The sequence below is a fragment of the Podarcis bocagei genome (genome assembly GCF_964188305.1).
Source record: "Podarcis bocagei genome assembly, chromosome: 6".
Taxonomy (NCBI): domain Eukaryota; kingdom Metazoa; phylum Chordata; class Lepidosauria; order Squamata; family Lacertidae; genus Podarcis; species Podarcis bocagei.
The window spans coordinates 71,094,980-71,121,739 of NC_138130.1; the positions used below are offsets into that span (position 1 = coordinate 71,094,980).

Sequence of the window (26,760 nt, forward strand, 5' to 3'; positions counted from 1 at the left end):
ATAATTAAATACATAATTATACTTGAAAGAATTTAAACAGAATATATGTACCAAAGGAAAACAATAGCTTACAAGTTCACACGTTTCATTTATGCTCTGAAGGCAGTTTCTTGTCAAAATAGACTCTTGTGAAAAATTATAGCTTTATTTTCAATTCCCATTGGCTAAAATGAATTGCACAAATGAGGCAAAGCTTTTCAATATAGACTGATATTTCTGTTGGATTCAGAAACTGAGCCTTCCAGACATCCCAGACCTTATTTGCCACTTGTCCCTGACACAGCCATATAACGACACCTGGAGTTATGAACGCGTAAGACATTTCTACACTTTAGAATATGTTCAACTTTGTTTGCCACTTTTGTATCAAGAAACGTGTGCATATTCAGATCCAGTATTCTTGTGGACATGAAAGCATCCCTAAACATGAAGGTGAAAAAATGTTAACTTCACAGGTACATGTGGGGAAACCCCAATTAGCAACACCTAATGTACAGTGGTACCTCGGGTTACATATACTTCAGGTTATATACGCTTCAGGTTACAGACTCTGCTAACCCAGAAATAGTACCTCGGGTTAAGAACTTTGCTTCAGGATGAGAACAGAAATCGTGCTCCGGCGGTGCGGCGGCAGCAGGAGCCCCATTAGCTAAAGTGGTGCTTCAGGTTAAGAACGGTTTCAGGTTAAGAACGGACCTCCGGAACAAATTAAGTACTTAACAAATTAAGCACCATTATGCAAAGCAATAAAGAAGGAATAGGTTCTGAAATTACAAAATCACATAAGTTTTGCATACCACATTAAACCTTGGTTGAAAGCAAACTATGATTTAACACGAATGAGCTGAGTGCTGGAACATGCTGCTCTAAAGTTTCTGTGGCACCCCCAACTCCTCTTGATGCTGCTGCACCACACATCGCAAGCCCGAGTCTGGATTGTTGTGTTGTCTAGAATCCAAGCTTGGTTTTTTTTTCTCTCTCTCCAAATAAACTCTGAGCAGTAACTAAAGTTCATTTTTGGCATGTTTCTCGTTGTTTGTATGGAGGGGTAAAGCCACAAGCCTAGGTTTGATAAGGTGACAAGACAGACTCAGGCTTGCTTCATTCATTGTGCGGCAGCAGCAGAAGCAGAATTGTAAAAATGTTTGAGCAGAGTGCACCAACACCCTGCTTGTTCACATTAAGCAATAGTTTAGCTTATGTGTTAATGTGCAGTGTGAACCAGGTCATTGCCGTGTATATTACTACAACTTTCAACTGGTCCTAGCGGGGGGGAAACCTAAAAACCCTCCATAAGTTCTCTCTGGCTTTTGGGTATTAATGAAAGATCTGTTTTCACAGGCATGAAATTTTCTCTCCCCTCAGTGAACACTTGTACAGGAAATTGACAATGATCAATTATTCATTCAGGATGCAGCTCTGCACTAATTTTTATGTGTTTTAGCCCATTAACTTCAACGAGACTTTCCATGCATAGCTAAGGATATTAAGATGAGACTCTTAATGTCTTCCCATATTTTGTCTATAAGAAGGTTCTCCCAATATGTTGATGCTATCAATAAGTTGATACTATCAATTGTATCTAATTGGCTTCTCGCTTATCCCTTACATATTTTTTTTCAGATACAGGAACATATATCCAACTATAAAAACTACATATTTAAATATCAGAACATAATAAATATTACTTTCCCCCCTTGGAACAGCGTCACCCAACTCAGTAGATGGTCCAGACATAATGGCAAACTATAATTTAACACTACAGGAACAAGTCTTGAGCCCACAAACCCCTTTCTACTTCTTTGCAAAATAAATGTCTACAGTTTCTGTCTCTGTTCAGTTATCTTAGCAGTACCTTCTGTGCAAATCACACATACTAATAATATTGGGAAGTTTTCAGTTTCTTCCAAAGCCAACAGATTTGAAATTGGGTTACTTGAAATTACAATCAGCGCAGGAGAAAAGACTACCAAAACTGTGCTATGTGGAACAATGTCATGGTTTCACAAATGTGGATATCTCATTAAGTTTTATGGTTATTCTCTTGTGCATTTTAGGTATCTGACTGCAAATAAATTGAGTTTTAAATCTAGAAATCTATGATAATTTGGCATATGTTCTGAATACCATGTTTTCTTCACCTAGGTTGCATCCAAATCTACCTAAAAGTAGCTGCTGATTTCCCCCCTTCTACTACTGGATGAGCCTGGCTTCCTCTTGCTTTGCTCTCTATACATATACCTACCAGCAATGTAAATGTTAAAAAAGACTGGGCTCCCTCAATGTTTCAGGCAAAAGCAGTTTCCCCTGAACTCAGTTCTAGAATGAATAGTATATCTGTCAATAATGTGGTCAGTGCGCTTCAAGAGCACAGCTACCACTGCTTTCAAGTGACCATCATGGGCCATATTAGACAGAACATTGCAATATCAAAGTAAGCTTCCCCCAACCCCAGCCCCCAGAACAGCCTGCTATCCGCAAGCCTAGGGAGCCGTACCGGTCTCCCCAGGCTTGCGGAGAGCTGTGCGAAGCCCGGGCGCGCTCATCAGCGCGCCCGAGGCTTCGGAATGCAGGCAGCTCTGCGCAACCTTTGGGAGCCCGGTGCGGCTTCCCGCCGGGCTCCCGAGGGTTGCGCAGAGCTGCGGGAAGCCCGGGAGCGCAGGCAGCTCTGCGCAACCCTCCGGAGCCCGGCGCGGCTTGGCGCCGGGCTCCCGAGGGTTGCGCAGAGCTTCCTGAAGCCTGGAGAGCGAGAGGGGTCGGTGCGCACTGACTCCTCTCGCTCTCCAGGCTTCAGCGAAAGCCTGTATTCGCCCCATAGGACACACACACATTTCCCCTTCATTTTTGGAGGGGGAAAAGTGCATCCTATAGGGCGGAAAATATGGTACATTAGTTTCGTATGGATACCTATTTGGACATCTGGTTGGCTTAAATTAACTTATATAGTTAACTTAAGATGCAGGTACTGTACCCATAATGTGAACTGGTGGTGGTTTGTTTTGTTATCAGTATTCTCTTTTTATTTCCCCCCCCCCCAATTTTTATTGACATTTGTTCCTGCACATATTTATTAACATGAGTATCATTCTCTCTTTGTTTACAGTTAAAATGCTACAAAAGTGGTTAAGTGGTTAACTAACTTTAAAAGAAAAACTTATGTATAGTGGTGAGGGCTTTTTTTATCCAGAACTCACCAGAACCCAGTTCTGGCATCTCTCAGGTGGGCACCATTGCCATTATAATAGAACAAGGGAACTGCTCATGGTGAGTTCTGGCACCTCTTTTCTAGAAAAACAGCACTGGTTAATGTTTTGGACTTAAGGCTGGGGAGACCCAGGGTTATCATTTTTGATTGCCCGCAAGGCTTACCAGGTGACCTTAGACCAGTCATTTCTCTCAGTCTCACAGAACTGTGGTTGAAAGAGCAGGGGAAAATATATGCCTAGCATTCTGACTTCCTTGTGGGAAAATTAGGACAACAAATTGTAATTCTTTAATATATTATTAAATTTAATCTGGAATAAATGTGGCAAAAATCATAGCTTAAGGCACAATACAGGCACATAAGGCCAGTTTCAGGACTTTTGTTCCCCAAGTTCTACTTTAGTGTTTTGTCAAGTCTAGTAGGTCTTTACCCTCCAACTGAACATGCTCAAAAGATACAGAGATGAACCTCTGTAGATCATAGCTGTCAACTTTCGGATTTGAAAATAAGGGATCAGCAGCCTCACCTGTCCCGCAGACAGTCTGCGGGATATCTAACAATCCGGAATAGCAGCAGGAAGAGGCACTGGGATAAGGGAATTTCCTGCAAAAAAAGGGAAGGTTGACAGCTTTGCTGTAGGTAAGGCTCACCAGTCTGGGGCCTACTATTTATAATGCCCACATGTTCCCACGGAAAGATTTCAAAACAATGTAGGCCCATGGCATTATCTCAGTGTTGTTAGTTCCTTTCATGTTATATTATTAAAGCTCTTTGATAGGTTTGTGGCTCTCCTCTGTTTCGGTTTCAATTTCTTGTCATGTAGCTTTTGAAGCAGGACAAAATGCTACGGAAATGGCATACTAAATGTTAGAGAGGTAAAAGGTAAGCTCATTCCTAGTATAAACCATGATTTGTCAGTGAATCAAAGCTGAGGCTACCACGAAACAGAACATGACTGCCTCAGCTGGCAGATGCTAGGGGGCCTGGTCGAAATCCTCCAGCTGTCCTCGCCACCCCAAGTCTCTGCTCCTGGCTGTCCCCATCCCTTAAATCTGCGTCCCAGCAGCACTGCTTGTGTGTTGCTGGCCTGGGATGGCTGGATGACTCATTTAGTCATCTTCTCCCAGAATGCCAATGACAGCACAACTGGGAAAAGACCCCCTGGGAAAGATTTCTTTTAATGTAGAATGCTTTATTATGTTTTTATCTATTTTTGAAGCCACCCAGAGTTGCTGGGGCAACTCAGTCAGATGGGCAGGGTACAAATAATAAAATCATCATCATCTGATCAAGTGACCCGGTAGAAAGACAAGAAAGCCCAAGCCATGCACTCCAGCAGGTATTGGAAGCGTGTATGTTGCTTTGCTCACAAAATGCAGACTGGCACTGTGGAATCTGTGTAAGTGGGCAGGCATCAGGTAGAATAGTGACTGAGCAGCAGCCCATTATTTAAGAGCAAAGCTGTGGGTGCTACCTAGCCTGTTCTGTATTCCCTAAACTAGATTGCTGTTCTTAGGCAAAGCGTAGAATATATGCTGTGCAGTCGTGTTGTCATTACTGAAGTAAATGTTAACTTACTTCAGCTTCTGTATGCTGAACCGGAGGGGAGGGGGGGCATCTTACCCTTCACATCAGACAACAAACCATCTTTGGATGACACTGCCACCAATCCACTTTTCTAGAAGAGCTTAGAAAACGAAAGCAGACCGTAACCTAAATCTGAATTGTAATAACTAATGAAGAACTCCCTCCCTGTGCTTCTACATTAGATAGCAAACCCACTAATGTTTCCATAGTATAAAAGCAAGAATACAAATCCAACCAAATTTAAACGAACTATAGACTACAGTATTAAGCACAACTTAAGCATCCTCAACATACTTTCCCAAGCAATAGTTTTGTGTGCAGAAAGAAATAAAATGTTATTACATATAGTTATACAATATTTCTAAATTGTAAATCTGTTGCTCTTTTTTGAATGCATGAATTTAATTATTATTTTTTAAAAAACCCAACTAGGCAGTTGGTACTCTTTGTGGATCAAGTGACTTGCGTGGGAAATTTCACTCCAAAAGTTGTGTGGTTTGGAATGTGCTGCATATAGCAAAACAGGTTTGCTATGGGATATTTTTTTTTTTATCAACTTGAGCCATCCATCTCACTTTGAGAAGAATAACATGCATGGATTGAGGATATTATTGTTGTTGTTACTACAAAATGCATCTCAGAAGTTGTTAGAATGTGAACTAGAACAGAAAGGAAGGCAGGGGGAAAATAATTTTACTGTTAAAATATTTGCTAGAAATATAAAACAGATATACTCCGGCAGAATGGTGATTATGAAGCAGGCTTCAGATCAGTGTGAACCTTTTAACTTATTGAGACCATGACATTTTGAGGCAAGTGTTCTGTGCTATTATTTAGGATTGCAAACCATTTGCTCCAGAAAATGACCTATTAACCCACTGATTTCAGCAAGACTTTTCTGGTCACATTAGCTAGTTTGAAGCTTGGTCTAAACTATCCTAATTTAAATCAAGATTAGAAAATGCTACTATGGAGTCCTGTGCACTGCACTTTACTACAGAAACAGTGGGGATATGGGCTTTCAAATAGGTGTTCCAATGATTAAAAGCAAGTTTCACAAGCAGCAAGCCATGACTTGGGTGATATAGATGATATAGATATAGATATAGATATAGATATAGATATAGATATAGATATAGATGATATAGATATAGATGATATAGATATCACTTAATTTTGTGCATGCACCAAGCAAACTTTGGATAAGACACACATAAAGTAAAGGCAGCTAAATAGTGCATACGTTTTTATGTTTTCCAAAACCCTTCATCAGACTAGATGGCAAACAGAGAGGTTGGGGTAGAGGAGAATTTTGGCTAATAGTAAAACTGTGAGTTTGCATCTGGTAAGTGTTAAGGCTGGACGCAGGTGGTGCTGTGGTCTAAACCACTGAGCCTTTCGGGCTTGCCAATCAAGAGGTTGGCGGTTTGAATCCCCCCGATGGGGTGAGCTCCCGTTGCTCGGTCCCAGCTCCTGCCAACCTAGCAGTTCGAAAGCAAGCAGATAAATAGGTACCGCTCCGGCAGGAAAGTAAACGGCACTTCTGTGTGCTGCTCTGGTTTTGCCAGAAGCGGCTTAGTCATGCTGGCCACATGAGCCGGAAAAACTGTCTGCGGACAAACACCAGCTCCCTTGGCCTGTAAAGCGAGATGAGCGCTGAAACCCTAGAGTCGTCTGCGATGGACTTAACTGTCAGGGGACCTTTACCTTTAAATGTTAAAGCAGAATGTGGGCGGAGGTAGCAGACATTCAAATGAGGCTCTTTTAGGTGCTTTGCAGGTACCAGGTTGCACCAAGGCCTGCAGGGAAGAAGGAACATAACAATGGTTTATTCCCATAACAATCAACCATTGTTAAATTCCTTTTTCCCAGCAGCCTTGGTACAACCTGTTTTTAAGATTTATTTAATCTTACTGTTTAATTAGTTTGATCTTATACAACACTTTTCAATGGTTCTAGAAAATAGTCTACTCAGTTAATGCCGCACATATCATCTATGTCTAGAGGCAGAATTCTAATAACACAGTACTATGCACACATTTACTTAGAAGTTAGGTTCTGCTGTGCTCAATAGGGCTCTCATTGCTTAGAAAGTGTATACAAGATTACAGGCTTGGAACAAGAAAATACACTAATCCTAAATATTATTATTTTTTGCATTAAAGATTTAAAAACATCTCTGTCCATAGTAAGATAGTAGTAATTAGCGCCTAAAATTGTAGCGGCAGTAAGCCTAACTGATACCTCACAGTGAGGTTGATATCTATTAGCATGCATGCCATAAGCACAACTATGGTGTATCACATAATACAAGTGTGCAGAACAAGGAGTAAGTTTAGCAAAATCAACAACAAAAAGTCTCAAGCAAGTTACCCGAAGCTAAAAGAAAAATCTTATAAATATTAATATAAATATGGCAACCAGTTAGATATTAAGTATGTAAAAATGATGCATCAACATAGTTCCCCAAATTTAAAATCTGCACATCACCTAAGTATCCAGGTAGCTCTGTTTTATATATTTCAGAGAGAGAGAGAGAGAGAGAGAGAGAGTAACAAGTAAAAAAGTTAATCAAGAGTGGGAGGAATCTCCCGATACAGCTTCTGGGCTATCACTAATGTCAGAATTTCTCACCAATTTCTCAACTAAATATTTAGTTTCACAGAACAACTCTTATTTATAACTAGAGGTTAGGAAAATTCTTTCTACTATTGTTATAAATGTTATGGCTATCATTGAACTGATATATCAAAAGGGCCTGAAAGCGTAGTGAAATTAAATTCATTTAGTGTATTTCATACAACACAGAAATTCTCTTTGGAATTCATTGCCAAAGACTGTTGTAAATAATAAAGATCAACAATGTGAGTGGGATAATTAAGAGAAATAGTCTTAACACACTAGCTGAAGTTTGGAATTCCTGTGGCTCCTAACTAATCTTATCACGGCATACACATTCTTGTTGAGACATAGTTTCTCAAACTTTGGGTGCCACTAGAGAAAACAGGAGAGTATGGGCAGACTCAAAACTATTTTGCATGTCTTATTGGTGACAGCATTTTATGAAGTGTGAGTCACACAACTCCAATGGGAGTAGTGAGTGTCTCTGACTATACTGTGCTGTTCCAAATTTCATCAAATTGGAAGATAAAATGGCAAAAGGAGAGGATATGGAATCAAGCAAATAGTAAAGGAAATGAAAATAAAGGGGAAAGTGGGGAGATTGTACATATAGTTGCTTCTAGGAAACTTGCAAACAGTGATTAAACAGATTAATTCCTCACCTGGTCCTGAGCAATATAGGGACTTTACATGTTAGTAGCAACACCTTGGACTTGGCCCAGTAGCAAACTGGCAGCCAGTGTAAATCCTAGAAACAAGGTGTTATATGCTGGTGACAGTTTGCCCCCACAATGAATCTACCTGTTACATTTTGCACTAACTGGAACTTCTGGATCAAGCCCACGCAGAGTTCCACATAGAGTGGAGCAAAGTTTGTGCAGTAATCTAACTGCAGTAATCCAACCCAGGTCACCAATGCATGGACAACTGTGGCTTATTACTTTCTCTGAAAACAGAGTCTCACAAAAACTCCCAAATCCTGTATGTAAAACACATGCGGAAAAAATAATGTTTAATAGTACAAAGGTGCCCTATGGTTTGGGTTTCAGGATCAAGCCAGACCATGGACAAGTTGCTACTTGGCATTAATCTCAAATCCATAAATTTGGCTTGGCTACATCAAAAGAGAACAATCAGTTTGTGAGCTACCTTCTATTCACAAACTAGGGGATACAGTCCTCAACCAGTTCTCACTGGTGTACTTTTGGCATTAATTACTGTAAGAGTTTATTACCACTGTCATTGAGTATCACCAGTGACATACCAGCAGTAGTAATAAAGACAAGCTGGGTAAAGTACTATGTGAAATACATATGAAATACTGTCTGGCAGAAAAGTAATAAAACTGAAATAAAAAGCATGGATTTGATGGAAATACAGAATTTGATTTCATAATCTTCTATTTATGCTTGTGGACAGCTGACCAGCCATTGTCTGATCTAGCAAATCTCTTCTTAGCTTCTTATAGCTGATATAGCTTGATATATATGCTTTGAGAAACATCTCCTGAAAAGAACAAGGACTGCCAAGTCCCCCCATGGCAAGTGCACCTGAGCTTTTAATAGCTGCATGGTTTAGTAAGTGATTTTCTTTTAATTCTGCCAGAAATCTTGAAGAAATGGAAGCAACTCCAAGATGCAGTCCTTTTTCCAATTTTTGCACAGGACAATGAATAATATGTCACCATATAGATATTTTTTTCCTGTTTCTACCTTTGATGATTTCTACTTACAAACATTACATTCCTTTTTCATCACATACATTTCCCATGAAACCTGGAAATCTAATATCAACATTTAATTTGCTCACTAATTGGTACACCTGCCTCAAATCAGTAATGGATTGTGCTGCAATCTGTAGTCTTTAAAAGAAAACAGACAACAACCTACTACTATTCATAAAATCTCAGGGTGGTTCAGCTACATTTTATTTCCTAAGATTCTAGCCACCATGGATCAGTTCCATCAGCAAACAGTGATTTATAGGATAGAGTACCATATACTCATCCCAAAACCAGCATAAAATAAACAAGGTTCATCACAACTCTACTCAGTGATTGTGGGGGGGGGGGTTTACAGTGCTTTATATTTTATGGATTTTTTTCCCATTTCATACATTCTTTTAGTAACCATGTATGGATGCCAAATGCATATAAATATTAGGTGGGTTTAGTAGTTTCAATTTTTTTAGCTTTGTTTACTAAATATAAGTAAAATAAATAAATAATTGTAAGCTGCGCCAGAAAATTTTCCAATTCAAACATTTCCAGAAAGCTTACATTATTTGTTTGTTTAGCAAAACTGACATACCACTTGATTTTAAGAAAACATCCAAGTGGTTAACAAAATTATAAAACAAAACAAAGTTATTGATTAAAAACAGGTGTTTTAAAACATTCAAAAGATTATTAAAACCAACAGTAGCTAAAAAGAGATAGAACATACATAACTGCTTCACTTGTGGATACACTTGCCTAAATGTTTTAAGCAGGCAACGAAAAAAGCAAGCAACATCATGGGCTGTTCTATGTTTACTTCCTGCTACTGAATGCAGTTGCTGCACAAATGCACTTTCAAGGTGCACATGCAGCAAAATAATATAAGTCTGTTACATTTATTATATTTATTAGCATTATTAGTTTCATAATTTAGCCTACATTTCTAACACAGAGGGCCTAGAAGGCAGTCAACAATAATTGTTGAAACAGGACTTATCCTTTTAGAGATATTTATAGGGGGGTGTTGTCATTTGGATTGGGGAAAATTTGGGGGGGGGGCTGGAGGGCAGAGAAGAGAAAGTGGAAGTCTTGTTGTGCAGGCTGATTCCCACCATACAAGCAGACAAACATCATTAGACGCTGCCCAATTTGAATACAAAACAAAACTCAAAATCAACAAAATCAGAAGCAGCATAAATGTAACAAAAAACTCACTGTACCCCAAAGTTATGCAAAAACCAAACACAAATATCCAACAGCTTAGAGGGCAGGTTACAACAATGTAAAATTCAGAATAAAAAATAGTTAAACAAATTACAGTCTGAGGAATAGCGTGCGTCCTGAAGATGCACAACTCAGGTGTCAAAGGCCCGGGTAAACACTGAGAGTTCACTAAAAGGTGTACAGTGAAGATCTCAGATGCATGTCTGTGGGAAGGTAATTTGTCAACTTATAGGCATTTTGAACATGTAAATTTGAAACATCTGAGTCTAAATCTTTACTTTTTTTAACTGTCCCCACCTCCATGCTGTTCATGTGGAAAGTAAATAATGACAGTTCTGAAATTGTAAAAATATATGCTAAAACTGCATACTTCTCTGATACACCAGTGCTAATAAAAAAATAAAAGTTACTGAAAAATTATTGATAGCTATCCACCATGTACCATGTGTGTTCTCCTCACTGCATATCCACAAAACAATCCATCTCTCTAAGTATGTTACTCCAGAGTCTTCGAAATGTTTACCACAAACTCTGAAGTCTTTCAGATCAATTAGCCAGTGCAAAAAGTTTTAGATTGTTTGTTCTCCCACAAAACATTGTTCTGCTCCTGATTTACCCTATCCACCTATATTTATATATATTATCCATTTAATGAAGGAAGTTACTTGGATCTGCTGATCGTGCTCTACACTACAATGCAAATGTCTTGCTCCCAAAGCAATAAACATTCAGAAATGCATTAGGGAATCTTTCTACTAATCCTTGATTTTTTCCTAAAAATGTCAGCGCCAACGGTCAAACCAGTAAAAGTAAGAGATTTGGGGGTGGGCTTCAAGACATTGGGGGTGGGCTTAATTCGGAAGCAAGGACTAAGAGCAGGCTGGAGTAAAAAGTTCATGTACTGGGTGGTAGTCAGGTAAGTTGTATTCAGTCAGTGTAGACCCACTGAAATTAATGGACCTAACTTAAGTCATGTTCATTCATTTCAATGCTTTCATTCTGAGTAAAACTTAGTTTAATACCACCCATGATATATGCAGATACCTACATCTTACGAAGCAACACGTAATTGGGGAAATTTCATTCTATCCATCTTAAAGGTTCGTACCTTATCTTTCAGTCAAGTTGTCCTCAATGTGCATGTGCCACACATTATAATAATGCAAGAATAAAATATAAAGGGTACGATCCAGAAAGGTGTGAGTGGAGGCAATTAAGTTGTAGCACTTTTCCATAAGTGCTAGTGGAAGCTTTTTACAACCAAGTATCTACAGTTGTGTCACACTCTGAGAAGCCAATGCATGATCCAGCCTGTAGTGTAGAAGTGTATTGCACTTAGACATGTGATGCAATTAAAAGAACTAACAACTCACAGTAGATAATAATAACGACTCACATAATAAACTGCATAATTTTATTCCATTAAAAATTTGAGTAAAAATGCTCAGTTTTTACTTAGTGCCTAAAAGAAACTAAAGCAATCACTGAGCCAACATGTTTGAGCAAGGTGCTCTCTAGTTGGGATGCCATTTTAGTACTGGTCATCATCTTTTCTGCAGTCAAGCTAGCTCCCTGAATGCACACCAAGAGAGATGTGGAAAGCACAGCTTAAAAGGCTGTGTTTTCTTGGGTCAGCAGCATGGCTTGGTATATTACACAGGGCCACCAAAATGGCAAAAGCCAATATATTTTGAAAGATAATGATACTTTGCCAACTTTTCTCTTTATTATAAACTTTGCATTTGCTGAAGTATTTCTAGCCTTAGAGTCAGATCTATCTTTCAAAGCAGTATCTAGGAAACATATGGTCTGCAGACTTTAAACCAGCCCCTCAAGCATAAAGGAGAATCTTGCTGGAATCTTAAGAATGTCAGATTTTGTTTTGAGGTGTGCTCCCCCCCCCCAAAAAAAAATGTCATTAGGCCTCATGGTTTTGTAGGTAAGCATAACTGAAAGGCTGAGAATTGGGAGGCAAATTATATGCACTACAAATCTATCCGTTTTTCAGATCTCATGCTTTATACGCTTCATAATTCTGAGGACGTAACATCACGATACAAAAAGTTTAAGCATAGTGATTCTAGATTGGTTGTCCAATGGAAAACTTAGAATGCCTCAAATGCTTATGAGGATGAAATCCAACAAAGAGAACACATTCAAAACTGCATGGCTCAGGAGTCACTTAGAAAGTATACAATGCCCATGAACTCTGTATGTTGGCATCTAGATACGTATCTGTGACCTCTATCAGATTTTTGTGGCATATGTACAAGAAAAACTGCAGATCAATAGTAAGATGCTGGTTCTAATATATCTCCAAACTGTTTTCTTTACAGTCTTAAAATGAATTTTGGAATATAAGAGGTTCTGAAACTCAATTTATATTAAAGAGCAGGTCCTGACAACTCACAGCCAGTAACACTGATTCAAGAAAAACCCAAATACATACACAAATACACAGGGCAAACCTGCTTCTCAGAAAACTGCACACTAGGAAGTAACAGAGTACGTAAGAATGGGTTATTATGCTAACGGTATTTATTCCAATTTATTTTTTACACATTTACACAATTATATCTAACTTTTAAAGTAACTCATATTTCATATTTCATATATAGGATATATAATTTTATGCTAAGAACATGCACCAGAGCTGTAGCCTGAAGATTAAAAATTTAGTAAAAGTATATCTTTTTTAAGCAGCTGAGGTAAAGGGCCTCTTCATACATTGCATTTTAAAGTCTATACTTCAATGCAAAATTTGCAGAGCAGGAATTTACAGTGAGATACTACTAAATACTTGAAACTATATGTACCATAAGGGAATATTTATCAGTGTGAGCAGGATCAGCTGCAATTGCCACTGAGCAGAACCTTGTGGGGAAAGAGCTTGATGCTCTTTACCATAATACAGTTCTTCAATATAGAGTTCCCAGATACTGTTGTACTGCCACTCCCTAGTCAGCTAGTCAGCTTAGACAATGGTCAGGGATGATGGGAGTTGTAGGCTGCCCTAAAGCAATGTTTATGTCTGCATCACCAGCATAGACAAAATGTCACAAAATAACTACAGTCGCACCTTGGTTTTCGAACAGAATAAGTTCTGGTCATCCATTTGACTTCCGAAACGTTCGGAAACCAAGGCACGGCTTCCAATTGGCTGTAGTAGTGTCCTGCAGCTAATCGGAAGCCGCACTGGACATTCGACTTCTGAGGCAAAGTTCGCAAACCGGAACACCTACTTCTGGGTTTGCAACATTCGAGTTCCAAGTTGCTCGTGAACTAAGCTGTTCGAAAACCAAGATACGACTGTATTATATTCCCCCCCCCCAGAGATTTGTTGATTTCTGTAATTAGACTACTGTAACTGCCTCAAAAAAGTTTCCAAAACCAATAATTAGTCAAGAATGCAACAGATAGCCTTTTGCCATTGAGAGCAAAAAAGTGCCACTTTACAAAAGCTGCACTGGTTTCCATTCTATTTCCAAGCAAAATTTAAATTTCTAAGCAGCCTTTAAAACCCTAAATGGCTTGCAACCAATATACTTCAACGACCACCTTCACCCACAGAATCCTGCCCACTCATTATGAACTGTTGGACAGGCTCCACCCTGACCCCTAGTGCTAGCTAAGGCCTGACTGGGTGGAATGCAAAAGTGCATGAAGTTGCACCTAAATTATGAAATTCTGTTTGACCTGTCACAATCTGCAGTCGACTTTTTCTGGCGAGCACTGTCCTGCCAGGTTGATGGAATGCTACTCACTTTTCCTCCTTTTTTTCCTGTATCACTTTATCTCTTTTTAATAAAATGTTTTAAAAGTTTATGGATCCTTGTTTTTAAATCATTTTTATCTACTTGCTATCCCTCTTTCAGTTTTATTGTTTTTTAAAAAAACACATAATAACTGCAAGTCTGCATTAGTTTGCAAACTAGCACATAGTTTGGTCCTAAGAACTCACATCACATGATCACTGTGACAATGAATAAAGATTGGGAAGAATGTTAAATGCTGAAATAGCTACATGTACAGGCCTGAAAGAGCCACTTGCTTGGTAACCCGTGGACAGTAATAGTTACCGCAGGTGACCAGGCAATAAAGCTTTATAAAAAGAATGCTCACATTTAGGTGCACAATTAGGACCCGCAAACCAGTTAAACTTGAAGAGCATTCGCTGGGGTCATTCTATTTCTCAGTCAACCTGTCCAGGGCTGAACAGTCCTTTCTCCTTTCAAGTTAACTGTGAATGCAAATTTTTACTGCACCTTGATTAAAATTTGCTTGAGACTGATGTCGATGCATGCAGGGGGCAGGGAGATAAAGTTGCTTTGTGGCAAATATTTGGGGCCCATTAGTTAGCTACCTCTAAAGTAGAGTGGTTATAATTAAACCTGCCTATTTCCTTTGAGTTTTATGAAAACAAATCAACTCTGATCCAAGAACTAGGCAATTAATTTGGCATACTATTGTGTATATACCCTTACGTATATACCCCTGGAAGTTATATAAGATTATCTCTCATACAGACACAGACTAGAGCCAGGACCTGCTTATCTTAGTTTTTCCCAAGGTTTCTGCTTCATGAGTTTTCAGGTCATACAAATACATCAGATGCAGTATGCCCACTACACCAGTAAAATATCAGAAACTATAGATGGGACACTGTAAGTGTATTCACTTGTGCAAATATTTAGAACTAAAGTATAAAAGCCATTATAGAGGTCACTGTAAACTCCCTAGAAGACCTGTAATGTTGTTTTGCACTGGGGTTTTTTTAATCTGTAAAAGAAAATAACACTTCAGTGTTTCTATCTGTTAATAGCTTACTGTAGGAATGAATCCAGTTGGAGTCCATCCACTGATGGACTCTGATCCAGCTGGATTTTCCATTGGCAAAATAAGAAACAAGGCAATATTTCTCTCTGTACCATCCCACAATACCTCCTACTGTGTTGCAAAGGGTACCCCAACCATCTAGAACAGATTTTGGAGGGCTGGGGAGAGGTGGAAGGGATTGCTGAATTGGAAGACACAAGATCTACCCACTCTGGAAGAATGGCAGATGAAAGTGATGGACTATATGACATTGGCCGAGATGACAGGCAGAATCCGTGACCAAGGAAAAGAGACGGCGGAAGAAGAATGGAGAAAATTCAAAAGTTACCTTAAGGACTATTATAAACTTAATGAATGTTAGAGTGTTTTGGTTCTTAGGAACAAAGGGAGACAGTGATATAAGGTTAGAATACAGAGATGACTAAGATGACTGAGGTTGGAAAGTAACAATTGGGAGTTGCTGTAAAACTATGGACATTGGGATGCAGAAAGGGGGGGTATGGGGAAGTCCCAGAAAAGAGGTTTATGAAAATATGTTATGAAATTATACGTGTATGTTTGTTTTTTTTAAGTGTTTGTTTGTTTTTTAAAATTTCGTAAAACCAATAAAAATCTTATAAAAAAAAAAAAGGAAGGGATTGCTGAAGGTCACCTCAAATCCCTGTCCTGTTGACAGATATCTGTATTGGTTCTAAGAGCCTTCTGTCAGTCAATAGAGGGATACCAATTGTATGCAACAGTCATTAAAGAAAAATACACCATAGATTTGAATCCAGACATAACAGTAGTTGAAATAGGCCTACTGGGTGGTATTCAAGTAAGTTTTACTCAAAGTAGACTGACAGAGATTACAGGACGTAATTTCACTAGTAAAACTTAGTTGAATACCATATGTTGAACACAATTCTCTTGATTTCAATGGGTCTACTCCAAATGACTGTGTCTGGGTCAAGCCCATTTCATACAAGAAAATATATCTACAGGGCTAAATAAATTAACTAGAAAGATTCTCAAATATACAATGAATTGTTTAAATCAAGCCAAGTCACACATTTAAGTAGCAATAGTTCCTTACTAGTGATGAAAATCTGGGAGCAATTAGATCACAAAATTGACAGCAATGATACAACCCAATAAAGTAAGCAAACGGAAAATGACCAAATGAATATCAAAAGTTCTGTACATTAAAAGGGAACTGGATATCACTAATATAGGTTTAGGAAATAAACTGCAATAATATAGCATTTTTTTTCCTATGTATTGAATGATATGTAAAACAGGAATTATGAGTTTATTTTTGTTAGTTGATTATAAAGGGTAGAGAATTATATACAAAGATGCTGTATTCTATATGTTTATATAATAAAAATCAGACGGGAAATGAGCAAAAGTTAAAATTACACATAAATTTGTTTCACCTCAGCCACTATATGTGCACAAATAACAAACACAAGAAAATAAATATAAATAATTCTTATATGGTTTGCACATATATAAATCATTACAAAATGATTTATACAAATCTCTGATGAAACACTTTGCATTGTAGGTATCAAATGTTCAGTTACAAGGCCCAATGAACTATACAGCAGAAGAGCACAATTCTCTATTTTACTTTGGCAATACAATACGTAATACAAGGAGATAAAAGCCTGTTTTCAAATGTATTTTTTAAAGCTGCTTTCAGACATCTGGAAAATTATCCTAAATTAGTCTAAATATGGATTTCCTCCGGGTCAACTCCATGATGTCTAAAAGCAATTGTCCTTTGATTCATCTCAGGGCATTTACTTTCTAACCCTAGGGGTCATTCTGAAACAGAACGAAGCTTCTCAAGTAACTGCTCTGTACTTGCAAACCCCTGTAATAACCTAGATATGGAATCTTCATTTTTTGTTACACTCAGGAGCTTCTACTGACTTACAATGAAGTTGCTCAATAAATTGAGCACAAAAGGCCTACAGCAGGACGATGACAAATTAAGTCAGTTATTAGCAAAGTTCACCTTTGAAGCTTTCAGAACTACCATACTGACAGCAGGAAGAGGGTTTGGACACAAGTCTTACATGACCTAAAATCTCACCATTCTCTTCTCTGTTACAGCTTAAACTATAATTTGCTTAAATAGTTATGCATCAAAGATGCCTGAGGGTCCATTTATTGATATGAGTGTTATACACACCTACACCAATATCTGCAGATATTATTTATGCATTTATGCCCATGGGACATAATCTAGAAAAGTAAGATATACCAGAATCTCATAGAGTTCTATAAGATTTCCTTCAAAGGAAATGTACATAGGAAACCAACTTTATTTACTTAACTGTACTAAATATCACTGATTTCAGTGAGACAAGCCTCATTTGCTCTGGTTTCCACTCGTGAAGAGCCATAAGTGTCATAAAAATATGCTTGCCTGATGTTTGCCTACACATTCAGTAAAGCACAAATGTGAAGTACAGATTTGGAGGTGCAGGACCATGAAACTACTGCACTTCCTTTTAAAATGTCACAATATTGACAGGTTTAAGGTAAGCAACCTGTTTGATTAAAGTTGTTGTTGATTTATACCTCCCTTTATGAAAAGAACACATTTTATGGAGCACAATAATAATCAACAGAATAATAATAATATTAATAGTAGTAACAACAACAACAGCCGCCACCCACAGTTCCTATGGAAAGAGCCAGTTCTTAAGGTACGTGTAAGGCTGAGACGTGTAAGGCTTTATATGTCAACACAAGCACTATGAATTGGGCCCAGAAACTAATTAACAGCCCATGTAGTCAGGGGGCAGGAATGGAATATATGCTCAAACTGACTTGCCCCTGTGAGCAACCTGGCTGCTGAATTCTGCACCAGCTGAATTTTCTGAACCGACTTCAGAAGCAGCCCCACATATAATGCATTGCAGTAATCCAGAAATGGAGAATCTTCTGAGGCTTTGCATGGCTATTGTATCTGGGAGTAATAGTGGACAGGCTGAATATGTGCCTATGGAGCCCAGAAACAGGAAACACAGTTTTTCTAGCAGTGGGGCTACTGTTCTCTTTCAGGATGCCTGCTTACAGGCGTTCAAAGGGTAGAATGATGACAAAGTACAAAGGATAAGTGCAGTCAGCTATACAACACTCATCTATAAGCAAGAAGCTCAAAAGTGTCTGGATGACAGTTATCAGAGACCACTGCATTATACAAATAAGTATCATAATATACATATATTATAAAAAGCTATTAATAATGCTCAATCTAATTGAGGAGTTCATAAAGTTCCAAAATGATAAATTATAGCTCTCTGAAGAACAGATGGGATCGAATGGAATGCAGGAAAGCAAAATGGCAGAACTGCAAAATAGTTTGAAGAACTCTGGGTATGCAAGAGTAATAATACATGCCAAGCCTCAGGACATTTTACCCAATGATGCCTAAAGCATGAACATTACATGTTACTTTAAAACAATCAGCAATATTCCAAATTTTGTTGAAGAAACATACCATATTTGAGTTTATACACTAGTTGAATTAAATACCAGTTTGCTAAGTGCTGGAACAATACCAGAGTGAATAAAATGAATAAGTTAACTAAAATCTAAAATAACTAAAATAAGTTATCTCAAATCTAGGAGATATTACCAATACAACATACAGCTTATTACCAAAGTTTACTGCAACAATAAGGGAAAGATAGTTTGAATTCTACTATTTTGTTCACCGTACTTCCTCTGTCCCTGGGAAAACTGGCGTCATTGGGAAATATCTATTTACGTTAGTCTGTTATGCTACTGGTGTGTTCTATAGCACTGCCCCTTATGTACATTCTTCCTGTGTGTAGTTTTTGGGGTTTAAATATCTCTACTCATGCTGATGTGTTATGTTTGCAGCATTCCACCAGAACAAGGAAGGATCCTGGTCCTGTCCACAGAGATATAATTTCACTTGGTGCCATTAACTTCAATGTTTCATTTGTACCATCTTATCTTCTCCATCCGTATCATAGTTATGCACTGCCTAGCAAAGCTCAAAAGGACAATATTGCACTAGTATACATACATGGCTTCACCAGTGGAACACGTTTTTTATATAGTACTGTGCTGGTATAAAGGCCCCTGCAATCCTCCCTATCCACTTTCAGTCTTGCAGAACATGCTGCCTTTTAAATATGTGAAGCAGCTGGAAAACAGTAAGGTTATTGCTCTCCTCTGTCCATATCCAGTAAAACAAAAAACTATACGTTATTTTCTACTGATTCCATTTATTCCATTGACTGCCTGTGATCCCTGCAGCTCTTTCATATGCGCAACAGACACCGGATTATTATCAGATTTAGGAGTTTAGAGGCAAAGCAAGCTCTGCACGGGCCAGTGAGAACACAAAGCAACAGGCTCCTGGGCTCAGTATGAGAGAAGAGTGGTGTTGACTCAAGCAACAAGTTGCTCAGAATAAAGAGCCAGAGTCTGAGATGTAACTCCATTGGACTCTTGTGTTGCCCAAAGGCTGCTTCAGCTTCTTCTGGCCTACAAGCACTAGTGGTACCAAAGCACAAGCTAGCAGACCCCTCCTCTGACAAGCTGCCATGGTAGTAGCATATAGAGTCCCGGGTTTGAATTCCTGGCACTTCACATAACAAATGTGTATTTGCCAAAATGCTGGCCCACAAGAGGACAAGGAAAGCCCAACCTTCTTTTTAAAAGTATAAAGCTTCACAAACTGTTTTACATTATCTTATGTTTGACTCCTTGCTTTATGATTTGTTGAAATGAACTCATTAACCTGCTAGTTTATCCAGTTTTGTTAAGTCTGACTACTGAGTGTAACCCTGACTCTTAAACAGGTGTGAAAGAGCTCTCCTGTTAAGACTGTCAAAGGAATTCATTACTGAGGGGGCAGAATGGCTTTGTGTACAAAGCCCAATCTCTTAAAGATTTTTAGCAGATATGCTAATAGACTTGAACCGTAATGGATTTTAATACTTGAGTGACATGTATTCCACCACCCTGATATCCGATGGGCAAAAGATCAGGGACACTTTCCCCAATGAAATAATGCAGTCTACGCTTTATAGCGGGAAGGTAAACGTCGTTTCCGTGTACTGCACTGGTGCTGGCTCGCCAGAGCAGCTTTGTCATGCTGGCCACGTGACCCGGAAGTGTCTGAGGACAGCGCTGGCTCCCGGCCTCTTAAGTGAGATGAGCGCACAACCCTAGAGTCAGATACAACTGGCCCGTACGGGCAGCGGTACCTTTACCTTTTTATGAATACTTAACTGGTAAAATCAACCAAATAAACATATATAAAATCAACCTGCACATTTCTTAACTATGTTCTCATGTCCCTTTGATTTCAGTGGAGCTTAAGCATGCCTAACGCTCTTTGGATTGAACCCAGTGGCTTCAAGCCTACACAGATTCATGTCCATTTATCCAACTGGAACAGCATGTAAAAGTTGTCAGGATCAGAGCCAACACTTGGGATTTATCTGTAGATTTTGCTATTAAAGTGTACTTAAAACCGAATGTATTAGACCAATATATTTAGAAAGAAACTATATTCAAACACAAAAAAGCTCAACAGAGTATATACAAAGTTGAAGAAAATTCAGTTTTTAGACACTTCTATTACGTTTCCAAGTAAATTACTTCAGTGCTTTCTTTCAAGGATATTCAATTATTCTTTTCTTTTTATATGGACTTTTTAACATGTTGTAGCTTTAATCATCATTTCTAGGTTCCAGTGACACTTTTAACATTACTCAGAGCCGCTCTCCAACAACAGAAAGAAACTTTAAACTGTCTCTTTATAAAGTTTTATGACAGCCACACATAATTTAGAATACATAATAATCAGAAGTATACGTATCCCTTTAGCATGGCAATCAAGAGTTAGACAGCACACATATAATCATTTTCAGTGCTAAGCCAGTCCTCTCTGAAAACTTCACTAACATAACAGTGAGGAAAAGAGGGAAAACGCAGACACACACACACAAAAACAGCCTTCCCCATTATAAAACCCCACAAACTTCAAGCAAAGAATCTAATTATATACTGCAGGATTATTTAAACATCCAGTTTGAGTGGTATATATTGATTAAATCTAATCTACTGTTGGTAATAACAACAGTTAGCATGTACATAGCACTTTGTGTTCAAAGTATTTCATATACATTATCTTGCTGCAACCCTTACAACCAACCCTGTAAGGCAGGTCATCTCCCTATTTCCAAAGGAAGACAATAGCTACCCTAGGAGTAGTGAGAGGAAAGATCCCTGATGCGTAACTTAGTCCCTTTGCCACTAAGCTACACCAGAGTACAGTCATACCTTGGTTTTCAAACAGCTTAGTTCTTGAACATTTTGGCTCCCGAACGTCGCAAACCCGGAAGTGATTGTTCCAGTTTGCGAACTATTTTTGGAAGTCGAACGTCCAACGGGGCTCCTGCAGCTTCCGATTGACTTCCAAGGTACGACTGTATATGGTATTATTACCATTAGTGGTGAGGTGTACAGATTAAACCCTTGCTCCTTCACATAAACACTTCAGTCCCCATAGGTTTTAATAAGCAAGGGTAGTAGTCAACGATAGTCCTACTCAGAGTAAATCTACTGCAGTAAATGGACGTGCCTAACCTAACTTTAGATGGGTTTACACTGAAAAGGACTACCCCAAGTTTCTATGAACTTTTCCTACTTTTGACCCAACTGAACTATAACATACGAAGTAGTTTTCCAAGAAGAGTAACATTTTTTTTTAAGTCAGCATTTTAGGACGCAAGATACAACTTACATTCCTGTGAATTCAGTGAGTTAATAACTGAGGTTTGAAGAAAACTATCTTTGCTAGGAAATGTGAAGCCTTGGGCAATGGAAGTGGGAGTACAGCTTTCCTTTCTCCTAACTTCTAACAAGGCATGCAATCTCGTACTCTATGATTGGAATGTCAACACAGAGAGGCTGCAGTAGTTCCAGTGTGAGGCGGTCGCCCATTCCATGCTCTCGTTAGGGATTCTCAATGATCAAGGTTATCTGGAGTAATTCTTGAGCCTGTAAACTTGAAATAGACCCCACTGTTTCTACCTCTGAATACGTATTTCTGGAATACAGCTACTAATCACCAATTCTTATGAACACTGAATATAAAACATAAACCACTACACTCCCCACCACCACCATTAATTACATGTTTCTGTTGTAAGTCATAGGATAGTTCTGCTTTGTTTTGCACTATTAGTGCATAAATACAGCATAGTATAATCATTAGGCTCAAACAGAATAGCCTTTGGACAGTCACTCATTATTCTAAAGTTATATTTTGCTGGCTATAATCTTTTTTGAACACAATAGATCTACATAGTTCAAAATTCCCCTAAAACATCTACAGCTGTAAAAAATTATTGTGCAAATAGTGACAATTTAATAGCTATTTAATTGACCTAAATTAATGACTGCAGAAAAATAAATAGAAGGAAAGAGGAATTTCCAAAGAAAAGTGATACAACACTGAGGCTGCTATCCTATACCTGGGATTAATACTTTCCTGGGATTAATCCTCCCTAAATTTTAATGGAGTAGACAGGTATAAATTTGTGCTGAGAATGTCTTAAATGTTAAAGTCATATGGATGTCGTTCCCAACTCCTTGAAGATGCTTCCAGAATATTGAGTTTAGATTTAACTCTTAGGTTTGGACAGTGTTTATAAACCCTGTTGCATCTCTCAAAAAAACTACATCTTCTGTTATAAAATATTACTTGCAATTTTTTTTAGGTTCCCCTCCCCATTAAAACTATTCAGCTTAGTGAAACGAATATTGGGAGCCCAACGTGGGCATTTTTACATGCTAAGTATGTACTGCATGCTTTCACATTTCCTGATTGTGTCTAAAGAAAACATGTTCTCTAAGAAATCTAAAATCTGAACAAGCATCTTACATCTGAATGTAAGAGACAGGTAGCCAGTATCTCACCAACATCAATCTTTTTCTGTGTGTGTACAGTTTACATACTTACCGAGGAAGGCAAATGGAAATTACAGGCAGAGGAAAATGAAGCTGTCTCCAAGCCTTTGTCATGTGATAGTGACCTATAAAGTATCAAATAGAGGCATATCATCAGCACATCATGATTTTTCAATATTGCAGCTGGCCCAAAACTGCAGCAAGGCTAGAGGGATCCCAAAATTGCAACTTACTTTTGTCCCCCTTTGTACCCACCCAACAGTAAGTTCTTATTAAAATATGAAGCAATTTTGTGTCTCTAGAAGGAAAACACACAAACACACAAAACTGTCAAGTTTAAACTGCAAACAAAACCAGCAGAGTGTTTATAAAGTGCACTGGGAGTGAACAAGTGGAAGAAATTGTATGGGGGATTCATCACTAGGGTAGGTTTCTCCCACCCCCCACTAAACAGCACACCCAAGATGGCAAATACAGAGAAAGTTGAACTCAAATTGCAAATGGGAATCAAACAGGAAGGAAGCCCCTCGATGTGCACATGTAATCGGTTAGTCAGTTTCGTGGATGAATTTAAGCAACATCATCATCGTTCTCCAAAACAAAATCTGAGACCCAGACTGCAGGTCTACACGAGACGTTGCAACATAGTTTCAGGTAGTCCCCATTTCCCGATCCCTCTTGATAATATCCCCCTCCCACCTCCTTTCGCCATCGCAATCCAAAGAGAGAGAGAGAAATATTATATAGACCTGACTTCCTCCAGCACACGGGGAAAGAGAGCATTCGCCTGCAAGCCACCCCCACCCGGCCAGCCACCTACCCCACCATGCAAAGTGTAGGCAGGGCCACTGGGGTCTGGGGGTGAAAGCGAAGGTTGTTAAACATGGAGTGTCGCGAGGAAGATAAAGCAAGCCCAGAGCTTTCCCTTCTTCTTTCTGGTCAGCATCAAGTTTGCATCTTAGTTACAAAATGTCGATCTTAAAGGCTGACAAGACACAGGGAGGGAGAGAGAGAGTCCATCTTGCGGGGTGGTGGGGGGGGAGAGTGTTGCTGGAAGGAGCGAGGAGCAATAATAGAACGTAAGAAAGAAAGAAAGAAAATCTCAAACCTCCCCGAGGGGAAAAGTCTGCACAACACCTTGTAGGAGAGCCTGGAGCAGAGAAGGCAGCCGGAGAAGCGGGCGCCGGGGGAAGTGGGGGGCTGCTGCCGGATCTCCCCCCCACTCCTCCTCCTCCACACCCTTTGCCTCCCCAGCGAGATTCGGTGAATCAGACTGGCAGCAAACACCTCCCTGCTGCTGCTGCTGCTGCTGCTGCTGCCGCCACTGCTCCCCTCCTCCTCCCCGCGGGCCCGAGCTATGATCCCGCGGCTGCTGCCACCGGGAAAGAGGAGGAGGTGCTGCTGCTGCTGCTGCTGGAGCCACATGGAAGCCCAGAATCCTTGTGGTTGCTCCATCTCCAGCGTGTTAGGGGCAAAGAAGAAGGGGGGGACCAGAGTGGGTGTCTGGGTGGGTGGCAAGCTGCCCCCCTCGGCCTCACCCGTGCACGGAGCCGGGGATCTGAACGTGTCATGAGCAGGACAGGCAATGGTTTCAGAGCCCCAGGCCAAGTGACCATCCTCCGCGGCAGCCTGCTCCCCCCCCCCCACCACCACCACGCTCGCCTCTCTCTCTTGACAAACTTTCCGACAAGATCCACCCGCGAGAAGTCGCTAATTTCCCCCCCTCGCACTTTTCGGGGTGCCGGGGACGGCGGCGGCGGGAAGGGGGGGGGAGAGGAGAAACGGAAATAACCCCAGAAGACCAAACGCAGCTCGCAACAAGAGTGGCCGCGAACCGGGTATTTGCTTTAACTCTCTCCCAGATCCCCCCACAACCCGCCAGGGCGCTTTCTTTCCGCCCCCCTCCCCACCACCACGACAGAAAAGGAAAGCGCTGGATTGGGGGGGGGTTGAAGAGAGAGAATAGCTTGCCTATGGCTCTCCGCTCGCTCTCCCCCCCCCCCCGCGCTCTCTGTCGTACATGTTGTCTCAGCTTCTTTTTGCATCGTTTCATTTTACCTTCCTCATTCAGCGGCAGCGGATTGTTCACAGAGATATTCCGAACGCAAACCTCCTCCTGCTTTTCAGATCCCAGGATTACCGAGACGTTTCTGTTTTGCTCACCCCACCTCCCTGGCAAAAAAATAAAAAAAATGCGTTTTGGTTTGGTTTTTCCCCCCGTTTCTCAAAAACCTCCTATGCCGGATCCAGCCATGCAAGTTTTCATACATTCGCAAATAAAACACCAGAGAGGAAGGAGAGCGAGCGAGGGGAGGGCTGGTGAAGGAAGAAGGAGCGTCTGATTTCTGTAATTTACCAGCGACCCGATCTCGCAGCACAGCAAATAACAGTTCGACACCCATCTGCCGGCTGGTGGCTCCGTAACCCCCCCGGAAGACACGCGTCCCCCTCCCTGTGCAAACGACCTGCAAGTTTTCTGTCATCGCGACCACCCGGTGTCACAACTTACCTTCAGAAACAGGACTTTAAACTGCCAAGGCCTTCCTCTCCCCCCGCTTCCCCTCGCAGCCTCGCTCTCTCTCCACCTTAAACTTATTGACACAACATAATCCCACATTCATGCAAAATCCTGACACAGCCTCTCTCCTCCTCCGTCCGTCCCTCCCCCCCATCTCTTTTATTCTTCCTTGCTCCCGGCTTGCAGTATCACTTTTTTATATATTTATATATATATATATATGTAAAATCTCTCCCATCCACCCCCCCTTTAAAAAAAACCACACTAACAAAACTCCCCTCTAATAATTGCACATTTTGATGTTGTTGTTTGTGTGGAAGGAAGCAGGAGGAGGGAAGGAGGGAGGGAAAGTGCCTTGCAAGACATGATCCTCTCTCTCTCTCTCTCGCTACCGGAAAACGAACGATTCCCAACTCTCGAAGCCCGAGCAACTGAGCCCCGTTTGTCGGAGGGGCTGCGGGGGGTGGGTGTGCTTCCCACCGCACCCCCCTTACCCTGCCCTCGCCCACAGTGACACAAAACACGAGCCGCCGCCGCGCAACACAAATAAATCAACGCACCGACGACATCGTCGCCCCCTCCCCCTCTTACAATGAACTTTCGTTTCTCGCTGCCCCTGTCAAAGAGACACAAACACGCGGGGGAAGGGATGCGTGGGGGTGGGGGCTGGGTTGTTTCGAATCCCTCCTGTGGGAGTCCCGGTTATTATATTTCCCGGCCCACCGTTGCTGCTGCTGCTGCTCTTGCCTCCGTGCGGTGGTGAGGTTTCCAACGCAGCCTGGCACTGGCTGGCCTACCCTTGGGTTGGTGCTGCTCTTTTCCCTCGCTCGCTCTCCCTTTCCTGCTAAATGCATTGCATAGCATTGCAACTCACCTCTTTCCTCCGCCTCTCTTCATATCCTCTCTCTCTCTCTCCCCCCCCCCCTTCTCCCAGCGCCCCACAACCACCACTCCTGCCCTATATAATCTAGAGAGCTCTAGAGCTGCGGCTTCCCCTCGCGCAAGGGCTGCGAAGAAGCCCACCCCTGACCTTCTCTCTCTCGCCTCGACCCTCCCCATCCAAAGTTTGAGGCAGGAAAAGTGAATGGGGATGGT

At 40.4% G+C, this 26,760-nt stretch overlaps 1 protein-coding gene across 6 annotated transcripts in view; it reads right to left on the reverse strand.

Annotated features, from left to right (window-relative positions):
• Window positions 1–26,760, reverse strand: part of BBX (BBX high mobility group box domain containing) — a 121,162-nt gene that overhangs the window by 94,034 nt on the left and 368 nt on the right. For 2 of the 6 annotated variants that reach the window (XM_081198967.1, XM_081198965.1), the window contains exons 2-3: window positions 25,206–25,319; window positions 23,200–23,272 (exon numbers count right to left, since the gene is read on the reverse strand). Coding sequence is in view for 1 of the 6 variants with exons in the window: in XM_081198964.1 (XP_081055090.1) it covers window positions 25,206–25,214 (9 nt within the window). In the remaining 5 variants the exon portion in view is untranslated. Of the gene's footprint in view, window positions 1–23,199; window positions 23,273–24,284; window positions 24,377–25,205; window positions 25,320–26,760 lie in introns of those variants that run through there. The other 4 variants (XM_081198969.1, XM_081198966.1, XM_081198970.1 and 1 more) reach the window with 3 other exon arrangements.